At 51.7% G+C, this 26,826-nt stretch overlaps 2 protein-coding genes across 7 annotated transcripts in view; one reads left to right on the top strand and one right to left on the bottom strand.

Annotated features, from left to right (window-relative positions):
• The window catches only part of HSF1 (heat shock transcription factor 1), a 98,752-nt gene extending 93,396 nt beyond the window's left edge, over nt 1-5,356 (bottom strand). For 2 of the 3 annotated variants that reach the window (XM_038388735.2, XM_038388736.2), the window contains exon 1: nt 4,990-5,356. In XM_038388735.2, the coding sequence (XP_038244663.1) occupies nt 4,990-5,118 (129 nt within the window). In that variant the 5' untranslated portion in view covers nt 5,119-5,356. The remainder of the gene's footprint in view (nt 1-4,989) is intronic. The other variant, XM_043509866.1, reaches the window with a different exon arrangement.
• The window catches only part of BOP1 (BOP1 ribosomal biogenesis factor), a 102,270-nt gene continuing 80,380 nt past the window's right edge, over nt 4,937-26,826 (top strand). Inside the window, exons 1-2 of one of the 4 annotated variants that reach the window (XM_043509863.1) lie at nt 4,937-5,047; nt 10,225-10,416. In XM_043509863.1, the coding sequence (XP_043365798.1) occupies nt 5,003-5,047; nt 10,225-10,416 (237 nt within the window). In that variant the 5' untranslated portion in view covers nt 4,937-5,002. Of the gene's footprint in view, nt 5,048-5,512; nt 5,852-10,224; nt 10,417-23,917; nt 23,966-24,658; nt 24,758-26,826 lie in introns of those variants that run through there. The other 3 variants (XM_038388734.2, XM_043509865.1, XM_043509864.1) reach the window with 3 other exon arrangements.

Here is a 26,826-nt window from a genome sequence, read left to right as displayed (position 1 = left end):
TGTAAGTGTGTGTACACTAGATCTTTTGCCCATATAAAAAACTTAAAAAATAAAAATGAATCACATCTAAGTGAGATTATTATACTGGCAAAAGTTTCTAATGTTGACTAGGCCTTAGATGTCCTGCAACATGTGTGGGCCAGCCTTAACTTTCCACTACAAATGCTGAAACTACTTTTGGAAGCAACTCTAAAGCAGCCGTACAAGACAAAGGTATACTTAAAGTGTTTCCAAAACAGACTGAAGTGCCATGCAAAATTTTTACTGGGCTGTATACATGGAACCCTCCCCCCTGTCTAATCACCATCACCTTAAATTTATATACTGTACTTTCTTTCTACTCAAAAGCTTTCATATGAATGAAGAGGGCTCAGTTCACGCAGCTATGAAATGGAACAAGTTCTGGAATGGAACATAGCAGCTATTTAACAGCAAAGAGTAGTGACAACTATTTGAGCTTGGAAATTAAGACTACTGTATCCAAGTAAAACTAGAGGGTGATTTACATTTTGAATGAGTTGGAGTTAAAGACACCAGGATTAATGCTCACTATCTCAGGAAAATGATCATTGAAAGGTTAAAGTTATGAGCCTTGGTTTTACAACTTATCCAGAGTCAAACTCTTAGTTTTGAAGATATCAGATCATAGCACAAGGCAATGGGGCTGTTTCCTATTAATTGGAACGAGTTGGGCTGTAGTGGAGAAGGGTTGATACCAGAGTAAAGAAAACACAATTAATTGCTGTCAGAAGACAACGAGGGCTAAGACAAACGACTCAACAATATGAAAGGACGACTGACAGACAATTTTCTTAACTTGTGTTTGGACCAAGATTTTAAAAACTTTATCGGTGCCAAAAGGAGAAGAGCAAGATTCTTAAAGCTCAAACGTTAACACACTGTTTTTGCATTTATAGTTTAAACTTCCTCCTAGGTCCTCTACTGTAACAGTCTTTTAAGCCAAGAGAAGTTTAAAAAGAAGTAGGCAACCTGGTTTAGTTGTCAACATAACCAAAACATCACACTGCCAGTGGGCAGCTTAGGTTACACTAGGAACTAGAATCAACTGTTTGCTGGTGGCAGGTGGATGTATTACTTATCATTTCTGGCAGTAGAGGCTTAGCTTGAGAGTGCCTCATTAAACAACATGATTGGCCAATCCATACAGTTAACCACCTCCAAAAAGGCACTGATTCATGTTTCTCAGGTTATTGTGTCAGTCCTGACAGCATAACACCGCCTCAGACAGGAATGTAAACAAGTTCCATACCCAAATGTTGAACTTTCATTAATTTATAGAGAGAACAAGTGACTTGTTTCTGAAAGTTATGACTTCTGAAGTGAGGAAGTGTATCTATCTGAAACAACATATTGGCAACTAGATACAAGAACATGTAACATCGCATGGTACTAGACAGTTAAACAGGAGCTGGTAAAGAGCAGCTCCACCTGCACAAGCTGTCTATTCCTCACGTAAAGTCAATCTTCTGTATGACAATTTTTTCCTCCACATCTGTCAATATTAACATCAGAGGTTTATGATTTCATTTCAAAATAAGACCACAGATACAATACTGCAGTTTACACATGGAGTTTATGAATGAAACACTGAGCATTTAAGTTACAGAAAAATTCAAGAAACTTTTGTGCTTGCTCATTCTGTGAAATTAAGAACCCAGAATGAGAAAGCATCTTTCCTTTAAACTCAAACGCGTACTGACTGCAACAGAATTTCTTTTTTGAAAGACTTTACTGCATCAGTCCCTGACGTTGTCACTTTTCCTATAAAAACTGAAGTTTCCTCAGCTTGGCGGAATGCAGGGGGATACGACCTTGCACAACTGCAACTCTCAGTCCCATGGAAGCCCAGGTTCATAATGAGTACTCAATATGCTGGACTTATCACACCTGTCTCATAGGTTACAAAGCCAGAATGGACCACCCTCATCACCTAATCTGACCTCCTGTATAACACAGGGTCATAAATATAAAGGGAAGGCTAACCACCTTTAAATCCCTTCAGGCCAGAGGAAAAAACCCTTTCACCTGTAAAGGGTTAAGAAGCTAAGATAACCTCGCTGGCACCTGACCAAAGTGACCAATGAGGAGACAAGATACTTTTAAAGCTGGAGTGGGGGGAGAAACAAAGGGCTCTCTCTGTCTGTGTGTTGCTTTTGCCTGTACCAGAGCAGGAATGTAGCTCAGAACTCCTGTAAAGGGCTAATAAGTAATATAGTTAGATATGCATTAGTTTCTGTTTTGTTTAAATGGCTGATAAAATAAGTTGTGCTGAATGGAATGGATATTCCTGTTTTTGTGTCTTTTTGTAACTTAAGGTTTTGCCTAGAGGGATTCTCTATGTTTTGAATCTGATCACCCTGTAAGATATTAACCATCCTGATTTTACAGAGGTGATTCTTTTACTTCTTCAATTAAAATTCTTCTTTTAAGAACCTGATTGATTTTTCATTGTTCTTAAGATCCAAGGGTTTGGGTCTGTGTTCACCTGTGCAAATTGGTGAGGATTTTTATCAAGCCTTCCCCAGGAAAGGGGGTGTAGGATTTGGGAGGAAAGACATTTCCAAGCAGGCTCTTTCCCTGTTATATATTTGTTAGACGCTTGGTGGTGGCAGAAATAAAGTCCAGGGGCAAAGTGTAAAATAGTTTGTACCTTGGGGAAGTTTTAACCTAAGCTGGTAAAAATAAGCTCAGGGAGTTTTTCGTGCAAGTCCCCACATCTGTACCCTAGAGTTCAGAGTGGAGAAGGAACCTTGACAACAGGCCAGAGAAGTTCCCAAAATAATTCCTAGAGCAGAAATTTTAGGAAAAAAAAAAAAACAGCAAAATTAGCAATGATGATGGAGAATCCACCAGCACCCTTGGTAATACATTTCAATGGTTAATTACTCTCAGGCCATGTCTACACTACCACTTTTGTTGGTATAACTTATATCGCTCAGAGGTGTGAAAAACACTGCCCTGAGCAACATAAATTAAACTGACAGAAGCACTGGTGTAGCCAGCACTATGTTGGCGGAAAAGCTTCTCCCACCAATACAGCTACTGCCACTCGCGGGGTGGTTTTATTGTGTTGACAGAACTCTCTCCAGCCAGCATAGAGCAGCTACATGAGCAATCTTACAGTGGCACAGCAGCATTGGTACACCTGTGCCACTGTAAGCTCGCTAGTGTAGACATGGCTCACTGTTAAAAATTTACACCTTACTACCAGTCTGAATTTGTCTAGCTTCAACTTCCAGCCATTGGATCATGTTATACCTTTCTCTGCTAGACTGAAGAGCCCATCATTAAATATTTGTACCCCACATAGATATTTATAGATGGTAATCAAGTCACCCTTTAAACTTCTTTGTTAATCAAAACAGACTGAACTCCTTAGTATTACTATAAGGCATGTTTTCTAACCCTTTAATTACTTTTACATCTCTTCTGACCCCTCTCCAGTTTATCAACATCCTTCTTGAATTGAGGACACCAGTACTGGGCACAATATTACAGCAGCAGTCACACCAATGCCCATATACAGAAGTAAAATAACCCCTCTATTCCTACTACTGTTCAGGAGATACAGTTCTACAATGGTTTGTCTACACAAAAGTTGTACCAATTTAACTATACTAGTATAGCCTGCACCGAGTTATAGCAGGGTTCTCAAACTTCATTGCACTGTGACCCTCTTCTGACAACAAAAATTACTACATGACCCCAGAAGCAGGGACCAAACCCTGAGTCTGCCCAAACCCTGCCACCCCAGGTGGGGGACCAAAGTCAAAAGTCCGAATCCCACTTTCCCAGGGGCCAAAGCAGAAGTTCAATGGCTTTAGCGGGGGTGGGCTGTAACGTGAGCCCTGCTACTCAGGGCTGATGCCAAAGCCTGAGTTGCACAGCCCAGGCTGAAGCCCTTGGGCTTGGGTCCTGGGCTTCAGCCCCGGGCCCCAGCATGTCTAACACCAGCCCTGGTGACCCATTAAAACGGGGTCCCAACCCCCAGTTTGAGAACCACTGAATTATACCCATATGTTGGTGCTTATACTTACTCCCATAAAAGAAGGGGGAACAACATACACCAGTATAAGGCATCCTTACAACTGCATCAGCACCCTTGGAGTTGTACACATATAATTATTTAAATTACAAAAATTACCCCCCTAACCGAAATAGTTATACTGGTTTAAAAACTGTTTAGACAGTCCCAGGGGTCTAATGATTAAAGATCACCCGTGTGGTCTTTTCACACGTACAAAGAGTGCAGGCTCTTTCCTAATCAAAAGAGTTGCATCAGTTTCAGTTACAGTATTCTTTTTAAGCCAGTAGAAATTCCTGTATATCGATTCTTGTAGCTGTTTAAGAGTGGATGATTGTGGTTTAAACTCAGAAAGAGTGCCTGCACAGCCTCTCTTACCTTTCAAAAGAGTCAGTTCCACTCAAACCTTAAATTAAACCATTGCAACTTTCTCGTTTAATCAAGCTCTCAGAGAAAGCTGGGGAAGATCAAATACACTAAACAAAAGCACATGCTCAATTTGTTAGGTAGTTCAACTGGAACAGGCAATTATTCCCCTGGGAGCATCCTGAAAGATACATCTTGGGCCTTAAATTAGGCTGCACTGGGCGCTCGGCTACGGTGTGTGTTGCCTGCTCCCTGTTTGCCCCCAAAATGCTTCCCGGCCTCCCCCCTCCGAGCCGTCCCAAATATCTGCCACTGGCTCTCGTTAGCCAGTGCTCAGAGTTCACACCTCGAAGGGCCGCCCCGGGACTCCCGTGGCCCAACGCCTCCAGGGGCGGCTGCCTTCCCGGGGCGCAGGCTGGGTTTCCCCCGGGGGCGAAGGCCACGGCCGGCCGGCGGCTGCCCTGGCGAGAGGAGCCGAGTCCCCGCTAGCGCGCCGAGCCCCCCGGCGACGGGCCCAGCCCCACGGGACAAAGCCCGGGCCCCGCCCCCGGCAGCGCGCTCGGGGCCCCGCCGCTCACCGGGCTCCAGCAGATGAGCGGGTCGGTGTCGGGATCCTCCACCAGGGTCCACAGCTTGGTGAGGAAGGCGGGGACGTTGCTGCTGCCGCCGGGGCCCGCGCCCACCCCAGCCGCCCCCGGGCCCTCCATCCCCGCGGGGCCCGGCCGCGGGCCCACGAGAGGCCGGGGCTCGCCGAGGCCCAGGAGCGCCGCAGGAGGCCGCGGGGCCCAGCCGCCGAGGCAGAGGCGGGGGGGGGGGGCCGGCTCGCCGAGGGTCGCTAGTGCCGCCTCCCGTCGCGACGGGGCCCGGCCGCGGCCTGCGCACGGAACCCCCCGGAGCCCAGCATGGCCGCCGCCATCTTGGGACGCCTCACGGTGGTGGCCAAGCCCCCTTCCGAGCCGGCGGGGCGCATGCGCAGCCCACCCCACTGTCTCCGGCCTCTCCCCGACAGGCCCCGAGCTCTGCGCTTGCGCAATCTGCCTCGTGCGGTCTTCCCCCTTCCGAAGCACGGGCTGGAGTGAGGCGCATGCGCACGGCGCGCCCAGGTAAACGCGCAGGGGATGGGAATGATAGAAAGCGCATGCGCTGGAGCCACTGGCTCCTCTGACCTTTGACCCCTTGACCCCAGCCCGCTGGGGACCGGAACGTTTATCCCAGCCGTGCGGTGCAGAACGGTCTGTCCCGGGATAGCCCGCTCCCCTGGGGAGGAACCGGGAAATATGCCCGGGTAGCGCGCGAGGGGGCGGGGCACCGTGACCTCTGACCCGCGCACGTGGTGTGAGGAGGCGGAGCAGCGCGGCGCACGCGGGACTCGTGGAGCCGCAGCTGGAGGAGCTGCCCTGCCGGGAAGGCGCTATGGAGCGGGCGGGGGGGAGCCGCCGGGTGAGGCGGGGCCCGTGGTGCGGGGAGGGGAGCGGGCGCGGGCCCCCAGGCCGGGGGTCGGGTCAGTGTGTGTTTGGGGTGGGGAGGGGGATCGTGTTCTGCTCCCAGTCATGCCAGCGTGTGCTCGGCGCTGCACACACCCCCTCGCTCCGGTCCCTGCCCTTAAGCCAGGTCTCTTCCTTCCTGAGCTTCTCAGTCTATTTCCTGGGACCGGGTGAGCGGGCCTGTAGCCCATAGTTGGAGGGGGGATGGCGAGAGATTCCTAGACCCATTTCTGAAGCCAGATATACAAAGGCAGCTCTCTCTTCGGGGTTAGGACCTTTATGGTTTCTCCATGTCTGTTGTGTACAAGCTTCCTTTTTCCGTTTTAAAGGTGGGGAGCGAGTATTTTCTGCTGAATGTAATCGACAAAGCTGAGTAAATCTTGCTTGTAACTTTAGGGAGACCTGTTTGTCCTCACTGGTGCTTATGAGAGTTATGGTATTGTGCAGATTCAAGTGGAACTGTGTGCGCATGTGGGATGTTTGCGATGCACTGCTGATAGTGTCTGTTGCTTCCCCTGTTCATTAATAGAATTAGCAGCACATCTGTGTGGAAACAGATGTTTATCCAAGGTTTCAAAGGTACCCGCTTAGGGTACTTCTTTGCAGTAAGCAATGCTAGCTCACAGTTCCCTTATTACAAAATCCAGCATTGCTTGAACTCCCTTTACTGCTCTCCTTAACTCCACAGTGTTTACCCTGGACCCCAGGAGGCCTGCGGCTACCGTTATGTTGTACGGTTTGAATGTTGCAAGCAGGCCACCTTTCTGCAGCAGCGCAAGAGGGCCCTAGCTGCACAGGGGTGGTGATGGGACCATTGACTGGCTTATAGGCTATGAAAGGCTTTTATCTGAGGGTGGGGATGTGTTTGTGAAGGCACTCTTTGGGAGGACATTTCTGAGGGGAATCAGTGGGAGGGAGGTCTACAGGAGACCCAGAGGTAGGGAACAAGCCACTCCTGGGCAACCAATAGGCAGCACTGAGTGGCTGAAAGGTTCCAGAAGAGTGGACACGAGAGCCCAGAGGGAGGCAATGCAAAGGGTAGATTCCAGGAGCCAGAGCTGGGATTGGAAAGCGGTTCAGTGGCAAAGCTGTGCCCTAGCTAGGAAAATAAATACATTAGGCGCAAGAGAAAGATGAAGGCAAGTGTAGGCCCACTACTTAGTGGAGAACAAGAGCTAATAACAAGCAGCACCAAGAAGGCTGAGGTGTTTAATTCCTACTTTCAGAGTAGCAGCCGTGTTAGTCTGTATTCTCAAAAAGAAAAGGAGTACTTGTGGCACCTTAGAGACTAACAAATTTATTAGAGCATAAGCCTCCGTGAGCTACGCATCCGATGAAGTGAGCTGTAGCTCACGGAGGCTTATGCTCTAATAAATTTGTTAGTCTCTAAGGTGCCACAAGTACTCCTTTTCTTTTTGAGAATTCCTACTTTGGTTCAGTCTTCACTAAACAGGTTACTAGTGCCCGAATGGTTAACACAATATTAATAACAAGGGGGAGGGAACACAGCCATAATGCGTGGGGGATGGGGAGGGAAGGACAGGTTAAAAGATATCTAAATAAGCTAGATGTATTCAAGTTAGGAGGATCTGACATTATTTGCCCTAGGGTTCTTAAAGAACCAGCTGAAAATCTGGAACCATTCGTGATCCTCTTTAAGAGCTCATGGAGGACAGGTGAGGTCCTGGAGGACTAGAGAGGACAAACATTGCACCTACATTAAAAAGGAGAACAAAGAGGACCAGGGGAATTGTAGACCAGTCAGCCCAACTTTAATACCTGAAAATATACTTGAACAAACTATTAAACACCTAGAGGATAATAAGGTGATAAATAATAGTTAATATGGATTTCTCATGCAAAACCACCCTAATTTCCTAGAGGATGAGGGGAAGCAGTAGACACAATATATCTTGATTTTTTTTTTTTTTTTTGGTAAGACTTTTGTGACAGTTCCACATGACAATCTCATAAACAAACTAGGGAAATGTCATCTTGATTAAATTACTATAGGGTGGGTACACAAATGGTTGAAAGATCATGCTCAAAGCGTAGGTATCCATGGTTTACTGTCAAACGGGGAATGTATCTAGTGCGGTTCTGCAGAGGTCAGCCCCGGGTGTGCTTAGGAGGGGTTGCAAACACTTTGGAGAGCGGGATTAGAATTCAAAATGACCTTGACACATTGGAGAATTGGTCTTGAATTTCATCTTGCTGATTTCATAAGTACTATACCTAGGAAGGAAAAGTCAAATGCATAAGTACAAAATGAGGAATAACTGGATAGGCAGTAGTACTGCTGAAAAGGATCTGAGAGTTATAGTGGGTCTTAAATTGAATATGAGTCAATATCGTGAAGCAGTTGTGAAAAAGGCTAATATCATTCTGCGGTGTATTAACGGGGCCTTCATATGTAAGACATTGGAGGTAACTGTCCTGTTCTACTTGGTGCAGGTGAGGCCTTGGCCAAGAGTACTGTGTCCAGCTTTGGGCACCACACTCTAGCCAATTTTTCCACATCTTTCCTAGAGTCCAGAGGAGAGCAACAAAAATAATAAAGTTTAGAAAACCTGACCCATGAGGAGAAGTTAAAAAGCCCTGGGCATGAAGCCTTGAGTAAAGCAGACTGGGGAGAGGCCTGATCAGTCTTCAAGTATGTTAAGGGCTGTTGTAAAGAGGATGATGATCAATTGTTCTCCATGGCCGCTGAAGGTAGGAGAAATAGCAATGGCCTTAGTCTGCAGCAAGGGAGATTTAAGTTAGACATTAGGAAAAACTTTCTAACTACTGAGACAGGGTCGGGCCAGATGGCTATAGGAGAGTAATAGAAGGCAGATATATTAGCCCCAGGCTAAGGAGGTCCCTTTTCCCTGGGTAAGGTAACAGGGAAGGTTCCAGAACAATCAGGAACCTTCTGGAGACAATTAAGACAGGCTGATTAGAACACCTGCAGCCAATCAAGAAGCTGCTAGAATCAATTAAGACAGGCTAATCAGGGCACTTGGGTTTTAAAAAGGAGCTCACTTCAGTATGTGGTGTGTGCGTGTGAGGAGCTGGGAGCAAGAGGCACTAGGAGCTGAGACTGAGAACGTGGACTGTTGGAGGACTGAGGGGTACAAGCATCATCAGACACCAGGAGGAAGGTCCTGTGGGGAGGATAAAGAAGGGGTTGGGAGGAGGCCATGGGGAAGTAGTCCAGGGAGTTGTAGCTGTCGTACAGCTGTTCCCGGAGGCTCTCTAGACAGCTGCATTCCACAGGGCCCTGGGCTGGAACCCGGAGTAGAGGGCGGGCCCGGGTTCCCCCCAGATCCTCCTAACTCCTAGTCAGACACAGGAGGAGTCGACCTGGACTGTGGGTTCAGAAAAACGGCCAAGCTGAGGGCTGCTGTGAAGCTCCAAGGCGAGCAAATCCACCAATAAGCGCAAGACCCACCAAGGTAGAGCAGGAACTTTGTCACACTACTTAAATACTAGAACAGGCTTCTAAGGGAAGTTGTGGAATCCCTGTCCTGGGAGGCTTGTAAGAACAGGTTGGACAAACACCTGTCAGGGAAGGTCTCTGTGTTCTTGGCCCTGCCTCAGCACAGGGAGCTGGACTAGCCAACCTCCTGAAATCCCTTGCACTTCTGTTAGGTTTCAGAGTAGCAGCTGTGTTAGTCTGTATTCGCAAAAAGAAAAGGAGTACTTGTGGCACCTTAGAGACTAACAAATTTATTTGAGCATAAGCTTTCGTGAGCTACAGCTCACTTCATCGGAATGAATGCATCCGATGAAGTGAGCTGTAGCTCACGAAAGCTTATGCTCAAATAAATTTGTTAGTCTCTAAGGTGCCACAAGGACTCCTTTTCTTTTTGCACTTCTGTGTTTCTACAGTTAAGGGAATTGGCATGAAGATGAACCGTGTCTCACTTGTATTGGTGAAGCAGGCCCCCTGGAGACTCCTCCTAGCAGGGAGGGGCATAATCAAATTTAAGTAACTAACAGCAGCATTTCTGGGAAGCCATCAAGTTTGTGAACCTTACTTGTGTTCCTCTTAGGCCTGGTCTATGCGGATAAGTTTTACCAGCATAGCAATGTACTGCTGTAGCTATGGCAATAAAAGGCCTAGTGGAGTTCTACAGAAGTTCTATTGCCAGTTCCCTGAACTGGTGTAACTCCTTTTACACTGGTGTAACTGTGCACACTGGAGGGTTTTGCTGGTATAAGTGTACTAGCCAAATCCTCCGAGGGTAGACGAGGCCTTAGACTGTGGCTAACTGTGAGGATACGATCTCTTCGGGGGGAGACCATTGAGGGTTCTGTGCAGTGATGTTTGCGCTTTCCTTTCAGCTGTCCATTCCCAGTACCCAAGTGCTGGATGTGCAAGCTCAGGAAAGTGATGACCTGACAGACAGTGAAGAGAGCGTCTACTCTGGGCTGGAGGATTCTGGAAGTGACAGCAGCACAGAGGAGGAAGTGGAGGATCAGGACAGTGGTGATGAGGGGCAGCGGAAAGGCAGTTCGCTCTCAAAGAAGGCACAAGTAAGTATGAAATGTCAGAATGTGGCCGTATAATACTGGTGCCTTGTAGCTGTGCCCCGAGTTCTCTCTCAAAATGTAACTTTGCCTAGAAAGACAATTCCATGCCCAAGAAACCAGTGCTCTTCCCCCACCCTCCCCGTCAACAATTTGTGAGTCGCATGCTGAAGGTTTCAGAGTAGCAGCCGTGTTAGTCTGTATTCACAAAAAGAAAAGGAATACTTGTGGCACCTTAGAGACTAACAAATTTATTAGAGCATAAGCTTTTGTGAGCTACAGCTCACTTCATCGGATGCATTTGGTGGAAAAAACAGAGGAGAGATTTATATACACACACACAGAGAACATGAAACAATGAGTTTTATCATACACACTGTAAGGAGAGTGATCACTTAAGATAAGCCATCACCAGCAGCGGGGGGGGGGGGGGGGGGGGGGGGAAAGGAGGAAAACCTTTCATGGTGACAAGCAAGGTAGGCTAATTCCAGCAGTTAACAAGAATATCAGAGGAACAGTGGGGGGTGGGGGTGGGAGGGAGAAATACCATGGGGAAATAGTTTTACTTTGTGTAATGACTCATCCACTCCCAGTCTCTATTCAAGCCTAAGTTAATTGTATCCAGTTTGCAAATTAATTCCAATTCAGCAGTCTCTCGTTGGAGTCTGTTTTTGAAGCTTTTTTGTTGAAGTATAGCCACTCTTAGGTCTGTGATCGAGTGACCAGAGAGATTGAAGTGTTCTCCAACTGGTTTTTGAATGTTATAATTCTTGACGTCTGATTTATGTCCATTCATTCTTTTACGTAGAGACTGTCCAGTTTGGCCAATGTACATGGCAGAGGGGCATTGCTGGCACATGATGGCATATATCACATTGGTAGATGCGCAGGTGAACGAGCCTCTGATAGTGTGGCTGATGTGATTAGGCCCTATGATGGTGTCCCCTGAATAGATATGTGGACAGAGTTGGCAACGGGCTTTGTTGCAAGGATAGGTTCCTGGGTTAGTGGTTCTGTTGTGTGGTGTGTGGTTGCTGGTGAGTATTTGCTTCAGATTGGGGGGCTGTCTGTAAGCAAGGACTGGTCTGTCTCCCAAGATCTGTGAGAGTGATGGCTCGTCCTTCAGGATAGGTTGTAGATCCTTGATGATGCGTTGGAGAGGTTTTAGTTGGGGGCTGAAGGTGATGGCTAGTGGCGTTCTGTTGTTTTCTTTGTTGGGCCTGTCCTGTAGTAGGTGACTTCTGGGTACTCTTCTGGCTCTGTCAATCTGTTTCTTCACTTCAGCAGGTGGGTATTGTAGTTGTAGGAATGCATGATAGAGATCTTGTAGGTGTTTGTCTCTGTCTGAGGGGTTGGAGCAAATGCGGTTATATCGTAGCGCTTGGCTGTAGACAATGAATCATGTGGTGTGATCTGGATGAAAGCTAGAGGCATGTAGGTAGGAATAGCGGTCAGTAGGTTTCCGATATAGGGTGGTGGTTATGTGACCATTGCTTATTAGCACCGTAGTGTCCAGGAAGTGGATCTCTTGTGTGGACTGGTCCAGGCTGAGGTTGATGGTGGGATGGAAATTGTTGAAATCATGGTGGAATTCCTCAAGAGCTTCTTTTCCATGGGTCCAGATGATGAAGATGTCATCAATGTAGCGCAAGTAGAGTAGGGGCATTAGGGGACGAGAGCTGAGGAAGCGTTGTTCTAAGTCAGCCATAAAAATGTTGGCATACTGTGGGGCCATGCGGGTACCCATCGCAGTGCCGCTGATTTGAAGGTATACATTGTCACCAAATGTGAAATAGTTATGGGTGCTGAAGGATTTGCCAAGTAGGGAGACTCCTCCATGAGAAAGCCTCATGGCTTCAGTTTTCAGGCCTTGGTGGTAGGGGAAGAAGAGGAGGTGGTTTGTGTGCATGTGACCCAGGATAATGAGACACGGCTCATGCGGACGAATTTCTTATTATTGTGGGGGCACTTATTAAGCGTGTGGTTTGTTTATTCTGTGTGGTGATGACATAGGGCACACTTCTCAGATTCCTGGCTGGGATGATTTAGTTGGGATTGGACTAGATGACTTCCTGAGATCTCTTCCAACCCTGATATTCTATGATTGTATCATTCAGCTGCCGTGCAAAAATATCTTGAGAACCGAGGGTTGGGGAGCAGCGGTTCTGGCAGAGGAGATGTGCGTTTATGGCAGCGAGATGGTAGAGGAAGCTGGAGTGTTACTTGCGTGTTAATAACTAAAGGATGTCTAGGTCTCCTGCCATTTCTAGAGTGAGATACTCCACTCTCCTATACCGCCTTCCCGCTGATTGCAAATACTAACCTAGGTATAGATCCTGTGAGCTGCTGCTGTAATTCCTGTGTCACAGATTAGGAAACTGAAGCGCAAGATCATGTCTAGAGTAAGAAAATAAGTAATTTACAATGAGCAAGTTAAAATTTTGTAACTGCCACATTTTTAAACACTAATATAGTTAGCGTTTATATAACTGTGAAACCCTGTGCACGCTAACGCTCTGAAAGAGCAGCGCTGGGATTGCCACGCTGGCCAGGTTGGAATATAAGACTGGTCTCTGACAGATGCTTTGGAGGAAGGTGTAAGCACCCCACATAGGCAGCAGTGTGATAATCCTGCCTCCACATTCAGTCTCTTTCTAACCCCTTATGGTGAGATTAACCCCTGAAGGATAAGGTTTAATGACTTGTTTTCCTTGCCTTGGCTTGGCCCAAGAAGGGAAGTGATTTACAAAAAGCTCACACAGCCAGTGGCAGAGGCAGGAGTAGAACCAGGGTTCTGGCCTTGGAGCATGTCCCATGAGTAAGGCTCCATGTCTGTCATGGAAGTCACGGATTCTGCGACTTTCCGTGACTTCTGCAGAGGCCAGTGTGGCTGACCCCAGGGCTGCTCGATCAGCTCGCCTCAGGGCCAGCTGCTCAGGCTTCTCCAGGGATAGCCACACCAGCCACTGCTTGGGCAGCTGGCCCCGGGGACCACCCGAGCAGCAGTGCCCCGGAGACCCCCCAGAGCAGGGGCCCCCCCAGAGAAGCGGTGCCCTGGGACCCCCCAGCTATGATTTAGTCAGGAGTATATATAGTAAAGGTAATGGACAGGTCATGGGCTGTGAAATTTTGTTTGTTCCCGTGACAGTTCCATGACTTTTACTAAAAATACCTCTGATTAAATCGTAGCCTTACCCATGAACCAGCCTGTTCCCTGTTGTTCTTCTCCTAGACCTGTAGCTGTGTCTAGGTGCTAACCACACAAACAGCAACTGGTGTGCAGGAGTGGAGGTGAGCAGAGTGCCTTCAGTAACTGAGGATTGCTGGGTAGGATTGTGAATTCAGCGTCTTCCTGACTGAAAGCCACAGCTTGGCTCCCTGCTGGATGCAGCCCGAGTTCTTGAACCTCTCCTCAGCATTTCTGTTGCCCCTCAGCTGTGCTGGAATTTACTTCTCTTGGGTTCGACTTCTCTTGGGTAGCACTGCTGTCCTTTAGGAGCTTGTGTGGCAGGCAGCTGGGAAGCAAAACCGTGACGGTACTGCTCAAGTAAAGTCAACCCCAGCATAATCCTGTGCACGGCAGCATCTCGAGCGCCCTTTGTGCTGCCTTCTTTTCTCATCAGCACGGCCAGTGAAAGGGCTGGAGTCAGAGCAGGGAATGGGCACATCTGAGGACACATGGCCTTGCATAGGGCTCCTGGCTGTGTCCCCCCCATTTTGCCTCCCTCCTGTTATGAAGCAGGAGTAACTGGATGGCTGCAGTGACGTTTTACTAAGGCAAAAGCTGTTTCCCCTCCCTGTCCTGCACCTCACTTCGTACTCTGTGCATCTACGCCCACCATTGCCCTGGCGCCAGGAACAGCCCCCGATGGGCATTTTGTGGTGTCTGGAGACATGGGAATAGTAGGGCCTGTTGGGGGCCTGCTTCTGGTATACGGGATGCCTGTGTGTTGCAGGTCGGCTCGTGCAGAGGGTTCGGTGGCCCAGTAGGCTGGGAGTGTTGAAATCCAGTTTAAGCAGCCGAGGGGTTCCACACAAGGAAAAGCGATCAGACGTGTCAGACTTGGCCGGGAATCCGATTACTCTTTGATTTCACATTTAAAACAAAACTCCTTACCACATTCACAGGAGTTTTCCAATGTGTGTTAAGCAAGAGCCTCCTCTCCTGTCTTCTCCCCAGTTCTGCAGCGAAGTCGCAATGCATGATTTATCATTCGCAACTGATGTGGAACAGACAGTAAATGGTGAGAGATCTTGCATTTCTCCAGCAGCTTGCTGATCCACAAGCATTTTGTGGATACAGAGCCCATACACGAAGATGAATGCAGCCATCTGTAGAGTGGAACAGAGCAGCTGTTTGACAGCACATGACAACCTCACGTAATTGAGGCTCCTGTGTAGCATTAAGGGGCATTTAGGGAGGCAGAATTAAATCACTAATGTAGAAATTTCCTCCGGACCCTACTCCTCCAGAGGGATACGGGCTCTTTAACTGCAAGAAGTAAGTAAATAAATACATAGAACTGGTTGTGTCTGTCACGGAGTCCCCGGGCAATGCTCTGGAACGGCTCCCTATGAAGCCAGTCAGGACTGGGGAAGTCTCTTTCCTGTGAGCAGCCTGTCTGCAGGACACCTTCCACCATGCTGAAAATGGACTTCTGACTTCGATGCAAGAGTGGGTGTGAGGCAGAGAGCTGCAATCAGACATAATTTGACACAACTTCTACCTTCCTGGGTCTGACCTCGGAGCATTCAGCATCCTCTGCCCCTCCTTGTGCTTCCCACAGCAAGTCCGCCCAGGCGGGGTCCTGGGGAAGCCAGAGGGTCCTGCCCCCCAACTCCGCAGTCAGACGTGACTCTCAGCCAACCAGTAAAACAGAAGGTTTATTAGATGACAGGAACATGGTCTAACACAGAGCTTGGAGGTGCAGAGAACAGGACCCCTCAGCTGGGTCCATTCTGGGGGGCAGTGAGCCAGACAACCACATCTGCACTTCACTCCGTGTCCCCAGCCAGCCCCAAACTGAAACTCTCTCCAGCCCCTCCTCTGAGCTTTCCTTTCCCGGGCCAGGAGGCCACCTGATTCCTTTGTTCTCCAACCCTTTAGCTCTCACCTTGCAGGGGGAAGGGCCCAGGCCATCAGTTGCCAGGAAACAGGGTGTCGGCCATTCTCTATGTCCAGACCCCTGCACACACCTGCCCTCTAGGGCTCTGCAACAATCAGACCCCCTTATCCCACCATCTAGAAACTTAAGAACTGAATAGGGGAAACTGAGGCACCTCCACACTATTCAGAGGAAACATTAAGAACAGTCCCACTTCGTCACAGTGTCCCATGCGCAGAATGCCACCTCCAGCAGCGCTGCACCTTGTAGTGACTCTGTTGGGGCACTGGTTTGGTGCCGACTCAGGAAAACTGGCCTTTTCCCCCTGAAATGTCCCATGGTCATGACCATTGGTGCAGTGTAGACAAGGAACCAACAACAGCCAGCATCTTAACCACAATATCCCCTAGCCCTGCTGCTAAGTGGACTTATGAGGTGGTCGTTCGGATGTACCAGCTGGCCTCCCATAGCACCCCTCTGTTGCTTCTAGAGTTGCCCAAATTGTACCAAGGGTAGGAAATCTGCAGGGAGCAAGGCCCAAAGGAAGAGCAACACCTATCACATTCTCTCACTGCACCTCTGCATGCCTTGGTTTCTCATCCAAATACTAACCTGACCCTGCTTAGCATAGGAGATCTGACAGGCTCCCAATACTCTGGGGCCTGGCGGGGCGCAGGACCCTCTTGGGGTTTGCATGGACCCTGGTGCTGCCTGCTCTGGGTTGCTTTCTAGCTTCTGTCCCTGAAAAGAAGTCCCAATATCAGGCAACGTACGGTGACCTGAGGTTGGGGCTTCTCTTCCCCTCTCTTGCATTAAAGCTCTTCTGTGATAGCTTCTTCAGCTAACCAAGCACCGGAGATCCCCAGACGCTCCCAGGGATCTCTATTGTCAGGCCAGAGTCCTTCTCTGGTCCATGCAGAAGGAACAAGACGCCTAGGCTGCATCTTGAGTCTGAACTAGGAAGGGGATTGGGCCCTGTCAGAGCAATGTCGCAGCCGTTGGGGAGCAGGATGGGGTGGATTGCTGTTTTGGGCATGGGTCAAGGAAGGAGAGCAGTAAAGATGGGGAGAGGCTGTAAAGAGAAATGTGCTCCACCCCCAGATTGCGAAAGCTTCGGGGAGGCAGGCCCAGGATGAGTGCGCCCTCCCTGCCCCGAGGTCTTGTGGATTCTCAGAGGCTCCTGGTCAGTTTTATGGACTCTGACGCCTTACGAATGGGGTGGGAATGATGCTGGCATTCTACCTTGCAGGGAAAGTTTCAAGGCGACTCGGTGTCCCGATGAGTAAATCCATCTGTTTTGGTCCACCACGTCTTATGCCAAACTTTTGACCTACATGCACTCGAACCGACAGTGGGGCAGTTTGAGGGCGATTTAGCTTTGAGCATAAAACTGACACTCTCCACTGCCGAGCATCTGCCGTTCTGCTCTCTGCCTGCATGCAGTGAGGGGGTGGAACTGGCAGGCCAGGACTCCTTTACAGTCAGTGTGTGGATGTCAGAGAGCTCAGCTGCCTTAGCAGCCTCTTAACGCATGTCTAGCCCTTAGAGCTTGGCCATCTCTTTTGCCAGAGCTTTGTATCTTTGTCTCACGGAGCATCGTTCTGACTTCATGGCTAGTAGAGTAGGGACCAGATCCAGGAGCAAAGGTGAAATATAAACAGTCAGGACACTGAAATACAAAATAATCTGGGTTGGTTTTGTGGGGGGTGGAAACTGAGCCACACCACTCAACAAGTCTAACGTCAGCCCTGGTGACCCTATTAGAACAGGGTCATGACCCACTTTGGGGTTCCACCCAGCATTTGAGAACCCCTGGTTTCCACGTAGAAAGCAAGCTGAAGTGAGAGCGGGCCAGGGGGGCTGTTGGCTTCTGTAGCGAAAGCCTGGGAGAACAGCTGTCTGGTATTGGGGTCGTGTGTTCTGTAGGCCTTCTGTTGATCTCTGGTGGTTGCCTATGGTCGTGCTCCTCGGGTTCGATGCTGTGAGACAGGAAGTTTTGAGAGAGTTGGTGCTTCAGAAACCTGCCTGCTTTGGTCGTGTGTAGGGGATGGAAGTGTACGAAAGACTTACTGAACTCTGAGTCAAAGTGGCTAAGCGGTGTTGGTGTCTGATACCCGTATTTCTCCGTAAATCATGACCTGGATGTTTCACTCGGTGCAGGAGTGCTTTGCAAGTCTAGGGCACTAACTGCCAGGAAGGAGACAGCTTGTGGAGAGCTTTGTCCTGTGGCAGGGGTAAGCGAAGACTCTTTGAATGCTCTGGGAGCGTACACCAACAGGGTTGGCCCTTCGTCTTGTGAAAGAGAAACCAGTGTGTGCTGTGACAGCTGCCAGGCGAAGGGTCTGTGTCCTTCCATACCCAGAGCTAGTGTATGTTACGTACAGTAGTTCCTCGTTCAGCACTCTAATAGTGGGGGTGGGGGTGGAACTAGGGTGCCTGGATGCGGGAGAGGGGCTTAGGCTGCGATGTAGAGAGAGAGTGGCCGGGAGGGGGTTCTGAATGGCCAGAGTGGCAGAGGAGAAGGCTCTCCTGCACACCATGGCATTAAAGCTCTGAGCTTGTTCTCCCGCACTGGCAAGGCCCGGAAGCTCTTGCAATGGAGCAGAACATACAGTGCCGGGGCATCCTGCTAATCCACCATGTGGGGGAGGACGCTTCTGGGAGGTGACTAGACGGATGCAGCTGGGAAGCAAAGCTCTTCTTCTGTTCAGGAGCCATGCAACAAACTTCCATCCCTAGCCCCCTGCTGTCTCGCTGCGCTTGCTCTCGTTGGGCACCTCCCAGAAAGCAACAGCCACTTGCGTCCGTTGATAAGCCAGGATCTAGTCTGAGTGGGGAGGCGCTGGACGGATTTGAGCCGCCCCGTTCCCCTTGGGGCCCAGAGCCAAATGGCCACTGCCCCGCCTGTCAGCAGGCTCAAGGCCTCTGTCCTTCACGCCTGTCTAGGTTACAGGACTGTGCAGTTATTAGGCTGTTGCCGTCAGGTTAGATTTCCTGCTGAGGACTTCCAGCACGTGACAGGCCATGCTTTCCTCCCAGGCAGGCCCTGTGCCGAGCAGAGCGGCCTGATTCCGGGGAAGCCCAGCAACCTGCCGTTGAAGGCCACGCTCAGTTTATTGGCTGCTTTTATAATCCAGGAAGCCCCCTCGGCACTGCTGGTCTCTCTAGGGCACCGTGAAAGAGTCTGGAATCTGTCTGTGCCATGCTGGGGATAGGCAGCACTGGGAGACTGTCCGTGCAGAGCTTGCACCAAGACTGACGCTAGGACCCTGCTATCCCGAAGGGGCCCCCCGAGAGCTTGATGTCGCACTCCGCGGTTCAGCAGGGAGCTCTGATTGGATGCTCTGTTTCTAAAGGATTCGGGGCATTCCCTGCGACGAGTGAGGCCGCAGTTCGTTCCCCTCCGTGCTGCCCAGTCACTGCTTCTCTTCCCTCCACCCCATGCAGTGCAGCACTTAGCCCTGGGCCTTTGACCACCTATCAGATTGGTCTGTCGGCACTTCCGAGGCCTTCCTGGACCTGAGACAACCCATGCGTTCCCAGAGGCAGGCGCCGCCTTCTCCCTGACCGAAGGCCTTGCCTGCCATGCTTACGAACCCTAGGCCGCTTTGCGGCACTCGATGGCGGCTGCTGCTGTTTTTGTCCACAGGCGTCTCAGCCAGTGTGATCAGGGCTGTCTCCCTGCAGCTGATCCCGGCGGCCTGGTGCTGCTGGCAAGGCAGGGCTTTGGCGTGGGAAGCTAGCGTGGTGTCCGTGAGACCTGCAACGCCTGCCCCACGCAGCTGGCAGTGAGGCTAGAACAGCTCGGGGTGAGTTAATAAGGCTGTTAACCAGCCTGGGGCTAGCTTCACTTTGTTTTTGTGACTGATCAACAACGGCTGCAGACCCCCACCCTTTGACTCATTTCCCCCAGGAAATAGGTGAAGCTGAGGTGTCGGCTCTTCCAAAGGAGAGACCCTGTCCCCAATCCCTGGAGCTGAAGGACCTGCCTCTTCCCATTCTCCTTTTGGTTCGCTCTGGTGCTTAGCTTGGCGTGGCAGTTGCTTTGTCAAGCCCGGTTAGGAAAGCACCAGGCAACGCTTCTTTGGGGGTGGGGGGTGGTCTGCAGAGCTCTCTCTTGTGCCATGTCCTGGCCTCTGTGCTGGGCCGGGGCCTCTCCAGGCTCAGCATCTCCACCATGCCTAGGGCTCAGAAACTTCTTTAGCAACTGTCCTCGTCATCAGACCTGGGCTGCACCAGTTGGTACACACTGCCTGCACATTCACTGCACTGGCAGACCGTGCGCTGCTGCAAACCCCACTGCTGGATGTTCCAGGGTAGTGGGGGCAGGTGGATGGGGGGGGAGCAGCGCAGGGACTCCCAGTTTCGGTAGCAATGGGGAGCCTAGAGATCCAGTTCTGGTGCATGTACAGAGCCGTGAGCTGGGAGAGCTGCCCTCTTAACAGCTGGTCAGAGCTAACCTCAGTAGCCCTTCAGGCTCCTGAGAGAGGCCTAGGCTCCCAAGGCCAATTGTCCCCTTATCCCTCCTTTGCCTCCTGGAGGCCCAACCCAGTAAGACCTCGATCAGGCTGGCCTGGTGAGTGCCTCTTCTGAGACGCTGCTGGATGTCTGGTGGCTTTCACACGGCTACAGGGAGGGAGGCTGGGTGGAAATAGGTTGGGGCATCTGCAGCCAGGAAGATGAGCCGTCCGTCCTCTGGGGGTGGAGCGGGGAAGTCATTTGCCTCCATCTGCAGCTGGAGCTCCCAGCCTGAGGGCTCTGGGCCTGGTTATACAGGTCGGCAGACTAGATCCTCAGCGTCCGTCTGCTCTTTAACATCAGTGAAAGTTTGAGACCCATGCAAGCAAATTCTCTGAACTGCAATGACCGATGTGCCCGAACTCTCCTGCTGTTCGGAGAGCACAGTCCTGGCCGGACCAGGCTCTTGGCAAGGGGCTTTGCTCTAAGCTGGCAGACGTGGCCGTTCTGGCTGCTGTTTCTGTATAATACAGGGGATTGGTTCGGGCTCGCTCGTGTCTGGGCTCACAGAGCTGCTGTAGAGACTTGGACTCCTGCACGCCTCTGTGGGTATGTCTGCACTGCAAGTAGAGCCCCATGGCCGGCCCTCCCTTCTCGCGGGGTCCCAGAGCCTGAGCTCCAGCCCAAGCCTGAACGTCTGCACTGCAATGAAACAGCCCCTTAGCCTGAGCCCCCCGAGCCTGAGGCAGCCTCACGGGACGGCCGTGGGTATTACTGCCATGTAGACCGGGGCAGGCAAATGTTTTGGCCCGAGGGCCACATTGGGGTGCAAAACTGTATGGAGGGCTGGGTAGGGAAGGCTGTGCCCCCAAAACAGCCTGGCCCCTGGCCCCTATCTGCCCCCTCCCACTTCTTGTCCCCTGACTGCCCCCCTCAGACCTTCCAACACATCCAACACCCCGTGCTCCTTGTCCTCTGTCTGCCCCCTATTGGGATCCCCGCCCCTAACCACCCCCCGGGACTCCACCCCCATCTAACCCCCCCTGCTCTCCCCCCCGAACCTCTGTCCCATCCAATCGTCCCCTGCTCCCTGTCTGCCTCCCGGGACTCCCTGCCCCTTATCCAATCCCCCGGCCCCCTTACCATGCCGCTCAGAGCAGCATGTCTGGCTGCTGCGTCGCCCGGTGATGACGGAGGGGAGGGGCCGGGGGCTGGCAAGCCTCCCGGGCCAGGAGCTCAGGGGCTGGGCAGGACGGTCCTGTGGGCTGTAGTTTGCCCACCTCTGGTGTGGACAGACCCCGAGAGTGCTGGTGACTGAGGCTCAAACGTGGACGTGGCTCACTAACGAAAGGGGGGTCGGCAGTTTCATCCTAAGCCATATCCCAGCGCTACCAGGCCGTTTGGCCAGGCCCACGCGGCTGCTCAGCAGGGGGCCCGCCCTGGACTGGGAGGGGCTGCTGCAGGTCAGCAGAGAAGTGCAGTGGGAGAGCTGTGGGGGGCGCAGGATCAGAGCCATGACCTTGCAAGTCCTAATTCTGGCCTTCCCCCGCCGTCCTCTGTTAATCCTCCCACCCTTGTACCAATTCTCTGCGGGTGATGGGCTGCCTGGCTGGTCTGCCTCCCAGAAGGGCTGCCAAGAGAAATCGGTTACCAGTTTGTAAAGCCGCACACTCGCGCACGCACACATCCGCCCCGTTGGGGCAGCGCTCCCAACACACAGACACCTACACCCCTGTGACTGGCAGGTTGGACTTGAGTTTTCACCTTTCTCAAGTCAAGGCTTCCCTGGTCATTTGCAGGCTGCAGAGAGGAGCACAGACCCGACCCCATCCCTTTCCATTCAGCCATGGGCGTGTCCCAGCCTGGCAGAACTGCGAAGGAAACCCAGCAGCCCAGACACAGCTCCCCAGCACGCCTCTGCCATAAACACCAGCGAGTGCAGCCCCCCGCTGCTCCCGGCCACGCACACACCATCCCGCGCACACGTCCTGGACTCTCTCTCTCATTCGCACTTCACACCAGACTCCTGTGCGCACTTCATGCTGCGTTCTCCCTCCCTGGACGCCCGCCCCCACTTGCCGCTACTCCTGACTAATCCCGCACCTGGCTCGCTGCTCCCATTCCTCCTCTTCCCCGCCCCCCCGGTGCTGTCACCGGTCACCCGAAATCCATCCCTTCTCCCCTCTCAGCAGCAGCCCCTTCCCCAGACGTCTTGCATCCGCAGTACCTCTTCCCCAGGCCTGCCAGCAGACCAGATATTCACCTTCACCCCTTCTCCTTTTGGAATGGGGGCTCCTGGAGGGGGTGGGGCGTGAGGTCTTTGGTCCCTTCCTGATGGAGGACAATGAGCCAGGTATTTTCCAGCCTGTTCAGGCGAGAGGGGAGTACTCTGGTGGGGCTGGGGGGTGAGGAGAGGGCTGGGCTGGGGAGTGAGGAGCCCGGCAAAGCCACTGAGTTTTGCTCCGTCTCCCTGGGTATGTATATGCCGCATTTAAACCCCCACGGCTGGCCTGCGTCAGCTGGCTTGGGCTACAGAGCCCTGCCGTGGCCGTGTAGACGTTCGGTCTTGGGCTGGAGTCCGGGCTCTAGGACCTTTTCCCCTCGCAGAGGCCCAGGCCCTGGCCCCAGCCTGCACATCTGTGCTGCAGTTAAACAGCCCAGAGACCCACGAGCCTGAGTCAGCTGACCCAGGCCAGCCCTGCGTTGTGGGCCAGGCCCAGGAGCTGCAGATGAGCTGAGGCAGTGAATGGCACTCCCCCGACAGGCCTGTGAGCGAGCGAGCAGCCGCTCTCGCCCCACTCAGCAGCAGCATAGGGCCATGCTTCGTTCACCTTTTTCACGGCCATGTGGGCTCGGGGCTCTTTCCATGCAAGGTGAGATGATGCAGCAGTGGCTGGTGCTGGCGGGACTTTGCCAGGAAAGCTGGCTGCTTGCTCTGGTCCAGCAGACGATGGGGTTACGGGGCTGAATGTCAGGCTGTGTGTCAGATCGGACACGGTGTGCCTGCATTTCTGTGTAACTTCTTGGCAGTCGCTTTCATTATGTTTTTCAAATGTAGCATCCTATGGCTGTGCTTCGTTGTGCTTTATTGTTCTCTGGCTATTTTTAATAATGCGTCTCAAAGTTTGTTCTGCCGTACGTCTCCTTCCTTCTTCCTCACTTTCCGTTCAGTATTTTCCCTTCTCACTTGTTTTTTCCTCCCTTCCCTGATCTTGTCCCACGTCTCCAGCTGCAGACTGGGATTGAAGGGCATTAGCAGAGTGGGATGTGTGGTGCGCAGGTCTGGAACAGTGAGGCGCTGCGGATCAGCATAGAGGTCTGATTAGCCACCTATGGAAGGCTTCCTTCTCCCACCAATCCCCCTGGCTGCAGCCAGGGACGGTCTCCAGTCCTATCTGGGCTGTGAATCTGAACCGTGGCTGAAAATGACTGAGCAACGTGCTTCCCCGCTCCGGTGACGAAGCATCTTGGTCTGTTGATTCCTGTTGGTGCAAACTCGCTTCAGCCCAGGTGAAGGATCCTGGTGCAGCCGGGGACTTGGCTGCGAGTCTTGCTGACACAAGCTCACCTCCTTGTCCCCAGGCCCCCGGCCGTGGCTTTGGAGTCAGGGGCTGCCCCAGGGACAACTGTTAGCTTGTCCCTGTTAGCTTTCAGCGCTGCGTGCTGCCCTCTAGTGGACTCCAGTGTCCCAGCAGCTGGGCCGTTAGAGGCGCTCTTTGTTGGTTTGGTCGCTGAGCGAAGCCCTCGGGTTATCCACCACTCCCGATTTAGTTCAAGCAGAAGTTAAAGGGCCCTAATCTACTAAATGGTTTCACTGCTGCCCCCTGGGTGAGCTGAGCCCCGTCGCACTGATTCCTAGCAGAGCTCTTCCAAGCACCAAAACCAACCGACCTACGAAACACACCGAAGGGTTTTCCAATCAGCCCTTGATAAAGGAATGACCTGCGAGTGCACTCGGCATGTACCCAGCCATCTGGATCATCTCTGCAGGGGTGAGCTAGCTTCCCCCGACGAGCCCTGAACCTCCTATCAGCGCGACGGCCTGCCTAGCTTCCGGGCACCTGTAGACGTTGAGAAAGCTGCTCCCCAGAAAGCCTTTGGTCAAGAGCAGGGCAGGGTCTCTGCCAGTCTGTGCTTGAACGCTGCCCTGTCTGTGGACTTCCTCATGGCTTTTGGGGACTGTTGCTTTGCTAGGGAGAGTTCTCCGCAGCTGGTTAATGCCCAGAGATGTAGTTAATCGCTAAGCACTAGAATCCTGCCTGCATCCCAGATGTGCTAGAGGGTGACTTGGGATGGATTTTATACAAGGGCTCTGCTTAAGCAGCCCAGAGGCCGTGGTTTGATCTCCGCTCCCAGGGAGCGCACAGCTTATGTCCTCAGCTGGCTGGGTTGCTGCTGAGGGTGTTGGTGGGTTACACAACCCGAGGGCGCTAGGAAGGGGCCGGTGCTGAGGGTGGAGGATGGCGTGCCACTGGCTGTCAGAGGCAGCCTGCAGCGCCAGTGACCCAGTTTGGCAGTGCGAGCTCTTTCTCCAAAGCTCACCGTGGTGGCGGGGGGAGAGGGGAAGTGAGTGGGGGGGAGATGGAAACTCCGGTCCAAAGCCATCTGAGCGCCAAAAGCCTGGAGAAAAACTTATCTCCAATCTCCTTCTTAAAAAAATTTAATAAAGCCTTTTGTTTTTGCAGTAATCTCATCCCCTTGCTGGCCCTGTATTTTCCAGGCTCTCTCCCACCCGGCTCCCTGTGGCTCGACGGGAGCGGCATTGGTGTTGTGTACAGCCGAAGGTGATCGCACGCTGTGTGGATTTTACTGCTCCCCTGAGGGGGGTTTTCTGGGGCTGTTTTTCTGATTATTTCATTGACTCCTCTGGTAAACCCGATCCAGCCTGGGTCCCCTGAGGGGGCCAGGGGGAGAATCTCTTTTCCAGGGCCGGGTCTGCAGATCAGCGAGTGGGCGCAGTCTGCAACGTGGTGTTGTCTGGTTACCCGTGTCGGAGTGGGACTGAGCCCTGCCTGAGCTGCGCAGGGTGGTTAATGCCTGGAATGCCACGGGGGCAGTCCCGCACACCACACATCCCAGCATACAGCTCTCTGACTCAACATGCAGGGTGTGCTGGCACTGGGGCCCTTGCCAGGCTGCCCTGTGCTGTGCTGGAAGCTGTGTTCGGCGCCATTTTAGGCAGATCCGGTCTGATCCCGTCACTTCTGACAAGCGGTCAGGGGGACCCATGGCTGGACATGCTGTGGGCACCCCTAGGTACTGTGGAGATACATGTGCGCGTCACTCTGGAGCGCTGCCAGGGGTACCCTGGGCTGCTTGGAGGCGCACCGGTAGCAGAGGGCTGTGAGTGCAGCCTTGTGCCTGGCCCATTCTTTGCTAGAACTGCCTTGGGCACAAAGAAAAACTTGTTGTTACGAAATGGCAGCACCCTTGGGTGTCATCAGCGAACCCACACCTTGCAGGGACACTTTGGGGGCTGGCTGCACCAGAGGGTGTCAGACCAAGCAAAGGCCCATCCGCTGCTCAGCCCATGTCTTGGATACATTGTCCATCAGCTTTAGACACCCCAGTTTGAATCTGGCTGCCAGCACCTGCAGTGGCCTTAGCCTGAGACTTTCTGCCATCTCTCTGGACCTTACTAATGTAGTGAATTATACCTGATAGGTCACGCACAAAAACTGTTACGAATTATACCTAATAGGTCACACACAGTTCGAGTCTAGGCTGAGGCACATAAACGAGTTACAACTGATCAGTCTTTGCAAAGTTTGTTTATTACGTTCGAGCGTGGTGTCCCCCTGCTAGTCAGAGGTGGACCCTATGCATTGTCTACACACCGTATATATATATAAGTAGGTGATACATGCAGCCCTCGTGCCTGAACCCCTCCACGAATCAGTAGGTTCCATTGACCTCGTGCACAGGGTTCTTCAGCCAATGAGTAAAAGCCCATTATTGTTGCATTTAGACCTAACCTTCACTTGCGATAACATGCTTACACAAAATTTTGCTAACTCCAGGCCTTTTTCATAACAGTTGCTTATCTCGCCAAACAGCGAGTCAAGGCCAGGCCAGAGCAGCCTACTACAAAGCCACAGAAATGAGAGTTCTCTTAATTCTTTCACAACACTAAAGTCAAGATATACCACGTCTACTGCTTCCCCCCTACCCACAAGGGTTGTTACCCTGTCACAGAAAGCTATTAGGTTGGTGTGACTCAATTTGTTCTTGACAAATCCATGCCCACTGTTACTTATCACCTTATTATCATCTAGGTGTTTGCAAATTGATGGCTTAATTATTTGCTCCATTATCTTTCTGGGCACAGAAATTAAGCTGACTGGCCTATAATTCCCTGGGTTGTCCTTGTTCCTGCTTTTGCAGATGGGCACTGTATTTGTCCTCTTCCCATCCTCTGGAATCTCCCATCTTTCAGGACTTGTGGAAGATGATAACTAATGGCTCAGGTATCTCCTCAGTCAGCTCCTTGAGTATTCTCGGATGTATTTCATCAGGTTTAGGTTGGACATTAGAAAAATCCTTCTGTCAGGGTCGGTGAAGCACTGGAATAAATTGCCCAGGGAGGTTGTGGAATCTCCATCTTTGGAGACGTTTAAGAGCAGGTTGGACAAACACCTGTCAGAGATGGGCTAGATAATACTTAGTCCTGCAGTGAGTGCAGGGGACTGGACTAGACGACCTCTCGAGTCCCTGCCAGTCCTACGGTTCTAAATCTTTGTTGCCATGGTTAAATGGGCTGTGGGTGGGGAGACTGTAGGGACATGTGGGGCGAGCATCAGAAATCCTGGGGCCTGCTGGTTTGCAGGGAAGGGGATGCTGAATGCAGAGCTGG

Source organism: Dermochelys coriacea, chromosome 2, assembly GCF_009764565.3.
Source record: "Dermochelys coriacea isolate rDerCor1 chromosome 2, rDerCor1.pri.v4, whole genome shotgun sequence".
Classification (NCBI taxonomy): Eukaryota; Metazoa; Chordata; order Testudines; family Dermochelyidae; genus Dermochelys; species Dermochelys coriacea.
This window is presented reverse-complemented; position numbering and strand designations above follow the sequence as displayed.